General features: G+C 32.7%; 2 protein-coding genes across 2 annotated transcripts; one reads left to right on the forward strand and one right to left on the reverse strand.

Moving 5' to 3' along the window:
• Positions 1 to 85: 85 nt before the first annotated feature.
• On the reverse strand, positions 86 to 4,834 carry LOC126655439 (uncharacterized). The gene is made up of 11 exons (XM_050349632.2): positions 4,547 to 4,834; positions 3,907 to 3,989; positions 3,682 to 3,817; positions 2,974 to 3,467; positions 2,836 to 2,883; positions 2,411 to 2,585; positions 2,008 to 2,120; positions 1,827 to 1,923; positions 1,407 to 1,626; positions 1,146 to 1,299; positions 86 to 860 (listed from the first exon to the last, which is right to left on the reverse strand). Exons 1-11 carry the CDS (start codon positions 4,749 to 4,751, stop codon positions 462 to 464), a joined length of 2,124 nt encoding a protein of 707 aa, XP_050205589.1. The 5' UTR covers positions 4,752 to 4,834; the 3' UTR covers positions 86 to 461.
• Positions 4,835 to 8,057: 3,223 nt separating this feature from the next.
• LOC126655441 (uncharacterized protein At3g61260) lies at positions 8,058 to 11,096 on the forward strand. The gene is made up of 3 exons (XM_050349634.2): positions 8,058 to 9,647; positions 9,727 to 9,808; positions 10,652 to 11,096. Exons 1-3 carry the CDS (start codon positions 8,857 to 8,859, stop codon positions 10,859 to 10,861), a joined length of 1,083 nt encoding a protein of 360 aa, XP_050205591.1. The 5' UTR covers positions 8,058 to 8,856; the 3' UTR covers positions 10,862 to 11,096.
• The last annotated feature ends 1,454 nt before the right edge of the window (positions 11,097 to 12,550 follow it).

Raw genomic sequence — 12,550 nt, forward strand, 5'->3', positions numbered from 1 at the left:
ACATCCGTTGTGCCATGTCATCCGTACAACAAACCTATAAAATATGTAGATATTGGATTTTTTTTTTATAATAACTATACAATGATTAAAAGATTCTAAAATTCACACTATTTTCCATCTTTCAATCGCGAAGGATTAAGCATTTAACCTACAATAATGTGACTCGTGTTCGACCATACATGTGCTATAACCATCACTTGGCATGTGTTATGCCCAGTTGATGGAAGTAGACAATAGCAACAGACAAAATGTTCAAGAGTGCTTTGTACATGTCCATTTCCAATTTACAATGAATGTTATGAACAACAAGGCACAATAATTTACGCCACAAATACTTTCGATAGCCTTCTATAGTACTGTTCTTCAGTGGTATCAAAGAATCTTCTATAGTGATGTTAATTTGCAATGAATTCTCCATGTAACTAACACTGTTGTACTGTAGAAATGATGTCATATTTCGGTTATTTGACCCCCAATATAGCAGAAAAAACTCTCCTCATCTCTGAAACTGGATCATCGTTGACATTTGATTTTGCACGCCAAGCAATGTGCCCGTCAGGCCTGACTAAGATTGCTCCTTTGTCAGTCATCTTACATATACTCCACCATGATGGCAGATTTGACGATTTCTTAACTTCCATAACGTCGATGTAGTTCTTCCAAGGTGCCAATGCCTTCTCACTGGATAATGCTTCAGATTTATCAGCAGGCCATAATACACAAACTTTTGTAGAAACTTTAAATTCCTCAGTAACCTTGAATGCTGCATGGGCAAGTTGGTATGACTTATCATGTGGTGCTACAATGAGAAGGAACTCAACTTTGTCCCCCGATAGAAGATCAAGTGTAGAAATAGTCGCCTGGAGAGACAACTACAGCATGGTTATATTGATGAAAAGGCAAAATTAACCACATGTGCATGTGAATATGAAAGTTGAAACTTGGCACTGTAAAATGATGATCTGAGGCTTTACGCTCGCTGAGAAAATAAGTCAGAACAGAAAGCAATCACATTTGAGAACTACCATTTGATGCATCCATCGACGAAATATAAGGATGGAAGAACTTTATAAGAAAAATGTTTAGCTAAGATAATCTCCTATAACAATTGTGTAAAATACAGCTTGTGAATAACATTTGCATACCTCATAAGGTAAGTTTGATAATATCCGCACATCCATATGGGGCAGTCTTGAACCTGGATCTGCAGAAGGAATATAGTCCCTTCTACGGCCAGTGGGTGGTTTTGGAACATCTTCCTTGCTATCACTATCAGGAACCAGTGCTCCAGTTAGGTACCTAAAATGAGAGAATAGTAAATGAAATTCCTTAAAATAGCCAAAGTTCCATGTTCTCCTTTGAAACTTGAACAAGATCACATAATGAAGAGGGTTAGCGTGTAATACCTGAAACCAAGATCCTCAGCAGGAAACTGGAGCTGAAGGCTCTTTCCTTCTTCAAAGATGCGCCTCACTCGTTCAAGCCTTGAATGCCCAATTGGGTTCTTTTCATTTAAAAGAGCTTCTGAAACCTGTGCACGGCCTATCATGAAAATCCCATCCAACATTGCCTTCTGTACTCCAGATGGTAAAATGGAACCAATCCCATCAGTAATAGCTTGATGAACTGAGAAGACAGGGTGCAAAAAATTAATGTGAGGAAGGACTACCAATTTCATTTTGCTACAGAGGGAGAGGAAAGCTAAGAAATGTAAGAAACCATGGCTACCATTAGGAAAATTATAAACTATTTCTATTTTTTCACCAATTTTTTTCTGAAATGATTTCAAAAATTAAAGAAGAAAATGAACAGAAAATGCTGGTTACCTGAGTGTGCTACGGATGGATCAAGACCCAGGGCAGCAGGAACTGATATGGCTGCTTTGAAGTTTTTGACGCTGAGAGCTGTATTAAATACAGCAATCTGAAAAAGTATGCAGAGGGTCATGGATCCTTATTACTCAAAATAAATTTACCAGGAGTGGAGATGGAAAGACAAAAGCAATACCGGCTTACGTTCCATTTCATATGTATGAACTATTGAAGATGGTGCAATGCCCCTCATAGAAGAAGCTATTTTCCAGGCAAGATTGTGAACATCCTGAATGCCAGTATTCATTCCTGCAAAAAACAAAATAACTCAGGTCAATCAAGTAATTCTACCAAACGCCAAAATGTAATTCATATTTAGTGACCCTCAGTCTTGCCAAGACATGCATCACAGAAATTATTACAACTTAATGTTGCAAGAATCGAAGAAGAGAAATACAAAACAAACTATTCCGAGGAGTGCTGATGACTTTGTATAATTTGTAACCTAATTTCGTAGAATTAAATTTGTACAAGCTACAGCCTTCAAAAGAAACATGAATTTTTGTATAGATTCAACTGTATAATATAAGGTTACTAACCAAAGCCACCAGCTGGAGGGAATCGATGAGCAGCATCACCAGCAAGTACAATTCGACCGTTACAGCTCACAAACTTTTCTGCAACTTCAGCATGCATCACCCATGGCTTTACTTCAATCATATTAATGTCTGAAAGCTCTCGACCAGCCAATTTGAGAATTAAATCCCTGCATATCTACAAGAAGTTGAGCCCTTCGAAGAAAATATTACTCACCAAGGACAAGAATTCCTATCTGCACACTAAATAATATCATTACACATTAACTTCCGACCATGTTTTTAGATATAGAGCATCGTAAAGCTAAGTGGTTTTTATTGTAAACCTAATCTCTCCTTCATGCTTAATCAAACTATGGCAACTATATGGGGAAGCTTGATGTAGATTATCTCAATCCGGAAAGCCTATCCCCAATGAAGAATAATACCTCTTTACTAAAATCCTTGACATCCTGCTGAGGTGGATAGAAGGGCACCTATGAAACAATACTTAGTACTGTTAGTTCATAATGCTCATCACTCATCAGAGCAGCATGAGATGAATGCAAATGTATTATCAACATTACCTGCATTATGAATTCTCCTTCCTTGAGATCATGAGCAACAAGGACTCCAATAGCTTCAGTGTTGAAAATAAAGAACAACATTCCAGGTCTTTCACTGAGCAAGTATTTTCCAAGGTCTCTGCTAAAAAAATGAATGCTAATAAGCTTTTGCAAGTCTTTTTCACCTCTCAGTTCTATACCTGCAAGCTTCCGTACAATACTTCCAGCACCGTCAGTACCAACAAGAATACGGCAGCAGATATCTCTCTCTATGTACTTCCCTTCCACAGTATGAGAAGCAGTTGCTGTAACACAGTGATCATTGGCACTGAATGATACAAATTCGTGCCCCATTAATAATTCTCTTCTCCTGAGAGGGCCATTTTCATGGCTTTTTGGGCTTTCAGGTTTAAAAACACAGAAGTTCAGCTCTTGCAGCTTCTTGAGTAACAGCCTATTTAATTTATACTGCGAGAAGTGAGCAACAGATACTGGGCTGACAACTTTTTCAAAATCTGCCCATTGAAAGAAGAAACAAATTTATCCACACACTCAAAAACATTCACGAAATCTAATGGAAGAAGACTTGTTATCCTCATTACTCCTATAATTTGAGGACACACCGAATACTGCACATACTTTATTTTATGATCTAGAACATGGAGTTAGACCACTAAGATCAAACTGTATTCTACATGGCAATAGTGTCATTCTGAAAATTAAACCAACCTTGAGGCTGCATATGATCCACTGAACCAATAATTGGACCAGTTAATGAAGTACAATATATGAACTTCCTCCATAAATCTACAGGTGGTTGTGACCTTTCAATCTCCTCTGCCAGACCATCCAGCTTGCGAAATATCTACCAAATTCAAAACATTACAGCGAATGTATTGAATCTAATAAGCCACAAAAACCATTCATTTGCTAATACCACGCGAGAAAACCAACCTCCATAGACCGGTTGTTTATAAAGTGTGCTTGTGGGTGGTTCGAAAACACCTTGTTCTTCTCCAAAATGGCACATTCTACCCCTATATGTTTCATTACGCACATTTCTTAAACGATAGTTCCAACTAAAATTTTACTCAACATAAATTTCATCACAAAACAAAATAGCAAGAAAGAAAAATCAAAGCAGTAAAGAGACACAGTTACATAATCATTAATTTTTCTTGAATTGCATCCTAATCGTTACTCTGGGAAATAGTTCGGAATATTGGCATATTAAATCCCAACGTACGAAGTTTGCAGCGATCTGATTCTAATGTTCAAAACATTAGATATCAAATACTAGCCTATCACATTTTTACATTTTGTAGCCCAAATGCCCTTTTCAGCTACTTTTCCCATAAGTGGCATACATGTATGATCAAAAATTGCCAAAAAAGGGATTTGGGCTACGCAAAAAGTTAGAATTTGATATGTAACGTTTTAAACCTTAGAATTAGATTGCTATTTAATATGCTAATACCCGAATCATAAGTAAAGAGATAAACTTTGTTCTCAGAGACCAAACATCAAACACCTGGAACTACAAGTCTAAAACAAATGATAACTAACAATGTACTAAATTTCTGATGATCCATACCGAGTTTGGTGAGAAGTATTGAAAGAGTTAAACCAACAGGTCCAGCACCAACAATTAAAACTGGGAGTACAGAATTATCAGAATTGAAGTTTTGGAAATGTGAAAAATTTCTGCTTTGAATGTAATTATTGTATGGGTGTAATATTTTTCTGGGTTTAGCTTTGTTGAGGATACTAAACCCTTTGATAAACCCTGAAATACCCATAAAAAAGTAGATAGAAAAGCTTCAGGCTTGTATAATTTTGTAACTGTGTTTTGAGTTTAGACATTCAATTCATTAAAATAACCCCCTTAACAAAGAAAGAAGAAGAAGGACTTAAGTAGTAATTTGCCTTTCAATTTGTATGTAATAGATAATTAGTATGTAAATTAACTTTGTGGATATATTAGTTTTGAAATTAGTGATTATAATCGATTAATTCCACTTTTGCAATTAGCTTACAAATTAAAGAGACAAATTTTGTCAATTGGGAAGGGCAATTAATTTACAAATTGAAGAAAAAAATTATAAAAATAAAGTTAGTTAATTATAACCACCAATTTTAAAACTATTTTATATATTAATTGTTCAAAAATAAAAAAAGGCTAAATTATTATTTAAGTCGAAGAAGAAAAATAAAATAAAAATTGGCCATTGGACCTTGAGTTTCAATGACCAATTTTGTGTTTTAAGCCCTCGACACAAAAATTGCATTTTGTACATTGTAGAAAAAATACAAGTTAGACCCATGATGTCTTCATCTATAAAGTAATTTTTTGTATCCTCAGTTTTTCAAATTTTAATAGATTTTTAACATATTGTATATATTATAGTAGAAAGGTTTGAATTTAAAATTTTGAAAAAAAAAATTAAAATTAAAATTTAAAATTTTAAAAATATTAGATTTTATCATAAAATTCATGATTGAAAGATTTGAGCTTAAAATTTGAAAATAATATGTTTGTATATTAAACTACATGAATATTTTTTTTGGAAATACCAAAATGTTAGGAATATGAAAAGATAAATAAATTATAATTCAAATGATATAATATTGTATGAAGACCGTGAGATCAACTACCCCAGTGATAAATAAAGGTAAATTAATTATTAGTGGTCATAAAATTCATCATGTCATCACTTATTATAATAAAAAAAATAGTTGATTTTTTATTTAGTTTATTTTACCCTAAAATTTATTTTATATTTAAATAAATTTATTTAATATTTCATTTGGATATAATTCTTAAAATTTTAAAAAATAGAATTACTATATTTTTTTATTGAATATAAATATTATATTCATTTAAAAATTTATTTAAATTAAATTCACCATAAATATTGTAAAATGTAAATCATGCAATTATTCCCTAATCATATAGTGTGTATAGACATGGTGATCTAAAAGTATTACTTTATCTCTTTCTAGTTCTAAACAATAACTTGGATTGAGCAAACAGCATGATTATGCAAAAAATATCAAACATTTTTAACATTTATCCTTTACAAAAATCAACATTGTCAGAAATCTGGATCATCGTGGCCAATGCATCCAAGTTCCAATCCAACCCCATGTGATATTTTTCATCAAATTGGTCCAAAAAATTAATCATGTTCTCTAAGTTGTGGGCCACAATTCACCATCATATTCATATGATTCATTTGGATTATATTAGGAAAAAAGTATAATAATAATTGAATTCTAATCTAACGGCTAGGACTCTCCAACTGCATTTCAAATTTTGTAAATTCATTCTTGATTTATGGTTTTTGTTCCTGTTGAAATACAAATGAATTTTAAAGTTAATTGAAAATTGTTTTCCTAAATTTTAAGAGGACAAATGGATTTTATAGTGGATATGATATAGCTTTATTTTATATGGGTCTTTGGCTTAGTAATCATATCTCTATAGTCACATATTTAAGGTGGAATTTCAATTTCCATTTTCAAAAATTCTTTCATTTTTAAAGGTGTACTATAGTTAGAAAAAGGAAAATAAATGGGATAATAAAATAAATCAGAGTTCCATTATTTAATTAAAATAAGAAAAAATAAATGAAAAGGAGAATAAACATTTATTTTGTTTATGTATCAATTTGTTCAAACTGGAAAGAAACATAAATTATAAAGAGGACAAATATAGCATAAGATTAAAGTATTTTTTTAGCTTATTGAATGTAAAAAGACATTGATATAATTAAAAGGGTATAACTGAATATGATATATTTATTTCATATATTTTTTAGATTCAATAAAGGATAATATCTTTTAAAAATTATATATATAGTGTATGAATTTTTTGTAATATCCTTTCTGGTATTTATACTATTATTTTTTAAATATATCAAATAAGTGTGTTTCGTTATATTTCGGTCCCTTTAAAAGATTTAGGGATATTTTGCGTTGAACTTATAGATCAAACAAGTCCCTTTTGAGAAAAAAAAAGATAAAAAAATCCAAATTGAAACTCGAATCTAACTTGAGGGACCATTACGTACATTTAATCTAAATAGATAGATCCTCCCCGTTGATTCGCCTGACCCAAAACTGGTCAAAACAGTTAAAGAGTATCCCACAAATTAGACTAAAACGGTCACCATCATCTCATTAAACGCAAACATTGTGCCCTACATTGCCCCATAATTGTCACGTGAGAACGTCAGAAACCCTATCAACTGACACCCCTAATCAAATCTACACTCTCCACGTGTCTGCCATCCAACGTACTACCCTTCTTTCTAGTTACCGTTAAAGGAATAAAACAACCGTATTTTAAAAATAAATTAACTCTCCTCAAATGTCACCCGCCTCTAGGTGAAAATCCCCTTCAACCGAATAGTTAAAACTGAATCGACCGGATAAAAAATTATAACCGAGAATCGAATTGATCGACAGAATTTTTTAACCGAAAGATCAAAAAGAGAGGATTTTTTTGCAAAACCGAACTGACCAAATAAGTCGAGTAATTTGGCCGGTTCTGTTAAAATCGACAAAAATATGAAATAATACTTGAAAAATTTAAAAACATTCAGATTTTTGGTTAATTCACTCGGTTCGGTTGATTTGGATAATTTAAATTTCTAATCAAACCAATAACCGAAAACTTAAATTTTTTATGTCGAAACCGAACCAGCCAAATCTAATTTTTTTAACCAAACCAAACCGACCGAAAATCATTGGTTTGGTCCGTTAATTCAGCGGACCGGTTTTTTCTTACTCCTACTATATTGTCTTTATTCATTATTTAAAAACATTATGTAAGTTTTGGCATAAAAAGTTTCAACCTTTTATTTTTTTAGCATTTTATAGCTCAAGTACCTTCTTCAATGCCGTTTTATTCATTCAAAACCGCTTAAACAATATTGTTTTTACGGAAAAACACCTAAAACGACACTAGATCATAAGATGAAAAGTTCAAAAGAACCGAAATACAGGATGTCCCGTTTTGAATAATGTGCTTAAATCGTAAAAAAAATACAAAAGGAAGTGATATTATTATCAAGTGAAACTTTGCAGAAACACAAGTTTCAATGCACTAATATAAGAATATTGTTAACTTTTGTGTATGATTTTTTAACTCTAGTATAATAATATAATGTTTTTGTTTTATATTCTTTTAGTTTTTTAATGCACAATGGATCTAAACTTTTCCATCTATGGTTACTGCCTTGCTGCACCTTGTTAGATAGTGTCAAAATATTTTTATGGTTTTTAAGGTATTATTCTCTGGCTTCAATGTTCTTTTAGTTTTGAAAACCAAACTTTTATATTTTCAGGGTTTCAGCTTTTTAATTAGCTTCAGCCATTGTTGGTGGTTTTAATTATTTTCTTGTTTTTCTTGATGGTTTTTATGTGTTCCACATGAATTGGGTCCATTGTATTATTATTATGAAGTAATTGTTTTAGATAGAGATATTATAAAAAGTTCCTGTTTGGGCAATTTGATACATAAAAACCAAGAAAGTTGACAAATTTTGTAATGAGTATTATGTGTTTGTTATAATGCCCCATAGAAGATTTAACTGGCTTAGTTAGTTAGTTTGGCAATCTTTTGGTCTAATTTCTAAGCATCATAGTGCAGTAACAGTGGGTGAATTTTTGGTTAGAGGAATGAGTTTGGTCCACTACTTCTTTTTTTCTAGATAGATGTTTTGTTACTGTACATAGATGAGATCTGAAGTATAGGGCTGTATAGGGTTAATTTTCAAGAAATTTGGACCATTTTCTTCACTTGGGATTGGCATTTCATTGCTGACACAAAAAGTTAAGTTGTGGGTTCTAAGTTTAGTGGTCACATAGTAGGAGAAGTTGAGCTTTTTTTTTAGGAGAATGAGATCTATAGAGGATAAAGGGTGTTATAATCATGGACCAATTCAGGAGATTTCAACTAGCAATGGAGTGAGTTTTGAGTTTCATAAAGGTGTTAATGGAGCGAACCGAACTACTCCTTCTCATCATCATAGAACGGCATTAGGCAAGCCAACGCCGTCTAAATGGGATGATGCGCAAAAATGGCTTGTCGGGTTTTCAAGAGGAGGAGATAAAAACCAATCCAAGCCAAGAAACTCGAATGCTGATGATAGGAGATTGATAGCTCCTGTTCCGCAGCAAGAACAAGACTACTCGAGTGGAGATGATGACGTTGACGGCACTGTGGAACAAAATGGATGTCCTGCTTTGATGGAAACCAAAAATATGGATTGTGATGAGTCGATTTGGAGAATCAATAAGCCGGCCGTGAAAAATTGTGCGGCTGCATCTGCTGTTAGATCGATATGTGTTAGGGATATGGGGACTGAGATGACTCCTATTGCTAGCCAAGAGCCTTCAAGAACAGCTACTCCTATTAGAGCTGGAACTCCAGTTCAAAGGAGCCCGATTTCTTCAGGATCGTCCACTCCCGTCAGGTTTCAGCATGAGCTGCAGTGTCCTGATGCGGGCTTTACTACCGAAAGCAGAGGTGAATTGAATTCTGCAGTGAGAGGGCGCGGAGGAGAAGACCCAAATAGTTCCTGCAGGATTCCTGAGAATAAGAATCTAGATGAAGAAAGAAATGTGAATTCCTTGGAAACAAGAGCCATAGCTTGGGATGAAGCGGAGCGAGCCAAATATACCGCAAGGTGATATATACAGACTCACTCTTTTGTGATATGATTGCATTTCAGATAAGCTAAGATCGGAAATTCACTGAATTTGTAGGTATAAGCGAGAAGATGTGAAGATACAGGCCTGGGAAAATCATGAAAAGAGGAAAGCAGAAATGGAAATGAAGAAAATTGAGGTATAAATATCTATCTAGATTGATGGTTAATGATTGACAAGTGACATACTTTACTTTAGTTTGGATCTCTTGCCTTTTCTCAAATGCTTTCTTCAATTTGTTGCGTAAAGTAGGGTCCAGATATGTTGCAATGCTTTCTCATAATAATGCTTGCTAAACCAGCATGTCTTTAGCATTGTTGACACTTTCTTGAACATCTTGGTCTCCAAAAGTTAGAAAAAGTAGTACATGTTGTTGATCATTGCAAACATAATTCATTAAGCCTTGATTTCGAAAACCAGAAAATACTAACCTGAAAGTTTGTCCTGTCATACCGTAGAAAATCTCATCTCTTGGCAGCTTAAGAATCTTATAGGTATGTAACGATAGTAATTAGTAAATGAAGCATCTGAATGTTTCTATGCCCTTGGGATATAAAATGTCAGTACCTATGTTGCATTGAAACTTATCAAATCTTATGTTTTGACATTTCATTTCCGCTTCCGATAACACTTTCAAAACTGAAACTTTTTGTTTATAACATAATTTTGTAGAAGAAGTTTCCGTATATCAGTGCATCGTACATTAGTACTTGAAAAAAAGCAAGTGCTTCGAAGATCTAGACAATGAATTAACAAAAGTTTCAACTTTATTATTTTACAATGAGATGAAAGTAGTAGTTCACCTCTACTATAGTTCAGTAAAGTCCTTGCTTAGTCTGCATACTAAATTTACACTCTATCTATGCTTCCATCCATCTATATTGCACGGGATTAGTAAAACGGGAAATGTTGAAACGGAAAAACAATATTTTTCACAAGATGAAATCTACTTTCTTATTACTTGCATTGCATTCATATATAGGTAAAGGCTGAGAGAACGAAAGCTCGAGCCCAGGAAAAGCTGGCAAGCAAACTCGCTTCAACAAAGAGAATAGCTGAAGAGAAGCGAGCAAATGCAGAGGCCAAACTGAATGAGCAAGCTGTAAGAACAGCCGAAAGGGCAGATTATATACGGAGGACCGGACATTTGCCCTCTTCGTTCTCCTTTAAATTACCTTCCTTATGCTGGTAGTATGCATTGCTAATGCATTATAAATCTATATGCAATAGCAGCAATACTATATATCAGTAACCATTCTTATTCTGTTTTCTTTTATTATTTTCTTCATTTTGATCGATCTGCGAGCTTGTGGATTGTTTTGATAAGTTATATTCTTGAATTCTTCACAAGTGCAGAATAAGTTGTCATATTGAATGATCCTGGCTTGATCTGATATTTATATGATTAATGGAGTAAATTATGAGCAGTGAAGTTAATATATAACATGCAAAACCCTTTTCTTTGTTGGTGTAAACTTGTTGTTAATACTTTTGCAAAGTTTTTATATACAAAATGCTATTTTTGTAGCTTCAAATGCTAAGGTGACCAATTAAACAAAAACTTTGGGTAATTTTTACACCATAGTCAGCAATGTGTAATTGGTTTTCGGTTCTGAAGTGAATTTTTCCAAAATGGAATGGTTTTTGAATGAAATAAAAATTGAATTTAAGAAGAATGGTAAAATTAGTCCGGTTCGGTTTATTTTTGATTTTACTGAAATATAAGATAAATTTTCTTTATAAAACTTTTAAGGAAATATGAAAAAGTAAGAAGTATAAAAAATAGAAGGCCAAATGTTGTAAAAAGGCCAAACCTTTCACAAAAGTTTCACAAAAGTCATGACCTTTCAATTTTATCGATTTTGGCCAAAAACTGATTATTTAGTTTCACAAAAGTCTTGACCTTTCAATTTTGTTGATTTTGGCCAAAAATGAATTATTTGGTTTCACAAAAGTCCTGACCTTTCAATATTTGACATGCCACATAGGCGCCACATAGGCGTCACATAGACAAATTGAAATCAAATTGAGAGTTGGCCACAATTGAAACCAAATAATTTGTTTTTGGCCAAAATCGACAAAATTGAAAGGTCGGGACTTTTGTGAAACTTTTATGAAAGGTTTGGCCTTTTTACGACATTTGGCCAAAATAGAATTAAATCTAGAACAAAAAAAATTATAGTACATTTTAACTATCTGAATTATAAGAATTTAATAGTTTTCTATATAGTGACATATTTTATAAATTAAAGAAGGATAAGAGTGACTTACAAATTAACTCACATTGTCTAGATACAATTATTTTTCTAATATTTGTATTTTAAATTAAATTGCCTATAATGTCGGTTTCGGTAAAAAGTAAACTAAAATCTCTAAAACCAAATTAACGGATCGGCTGAATGCTCAAAACTGAATCGACCAAAAAAATTAAACAAATTCAAAACCGAACAGAATAGGTCGATAATTCGGTCGATTTAGTTAAAATAGAAAAAATAAAAGAACATAATTATAAAAAGTAAAAAAGTACAAATACTAAAAAAAAAATCAAATTTTCGGTTTATTCGATTTTGTTCAGTTTGGTTATTTTAAGAATTCAAATCTCAAATCGAACCGTTAACCGAAAACCAAGTTTTTAATTCACAAAAAACCGAACCGATTGAAAACATATTTTCACTAAACTAAATCGACAAAAGTCATAGGTTCGGCCATTTAAATTGGTCGGTCATAAGTTTAAGGACCGAATTGAACCTTAGCTATTATCTTTTATACTTTATAGTATCATTGATTGTATAATGCGAGTTGATTATATTTCTTTATTATTTTTAATAAACTAAATTATAAATATGTGTGCTTACAAATTTAAATAATATTAAATTTCTAA

The sequence above is a fragment of the Mercurialis annua genome, linkage group LG7 (assembly GCF_937616625.2).
Source record: "Mercurialis annua linkage group LG7, ddMerAnnu1.2, whole genome shotgun sequence".
Taxonomy (NCBI): domain Eukaryota; kingdom Viridiplantae; phylum Streptophyta; class Magnoliopsida; order Malpighiales; family Euphorbiaceae; genus Mercurialis; species Mercurialis annua.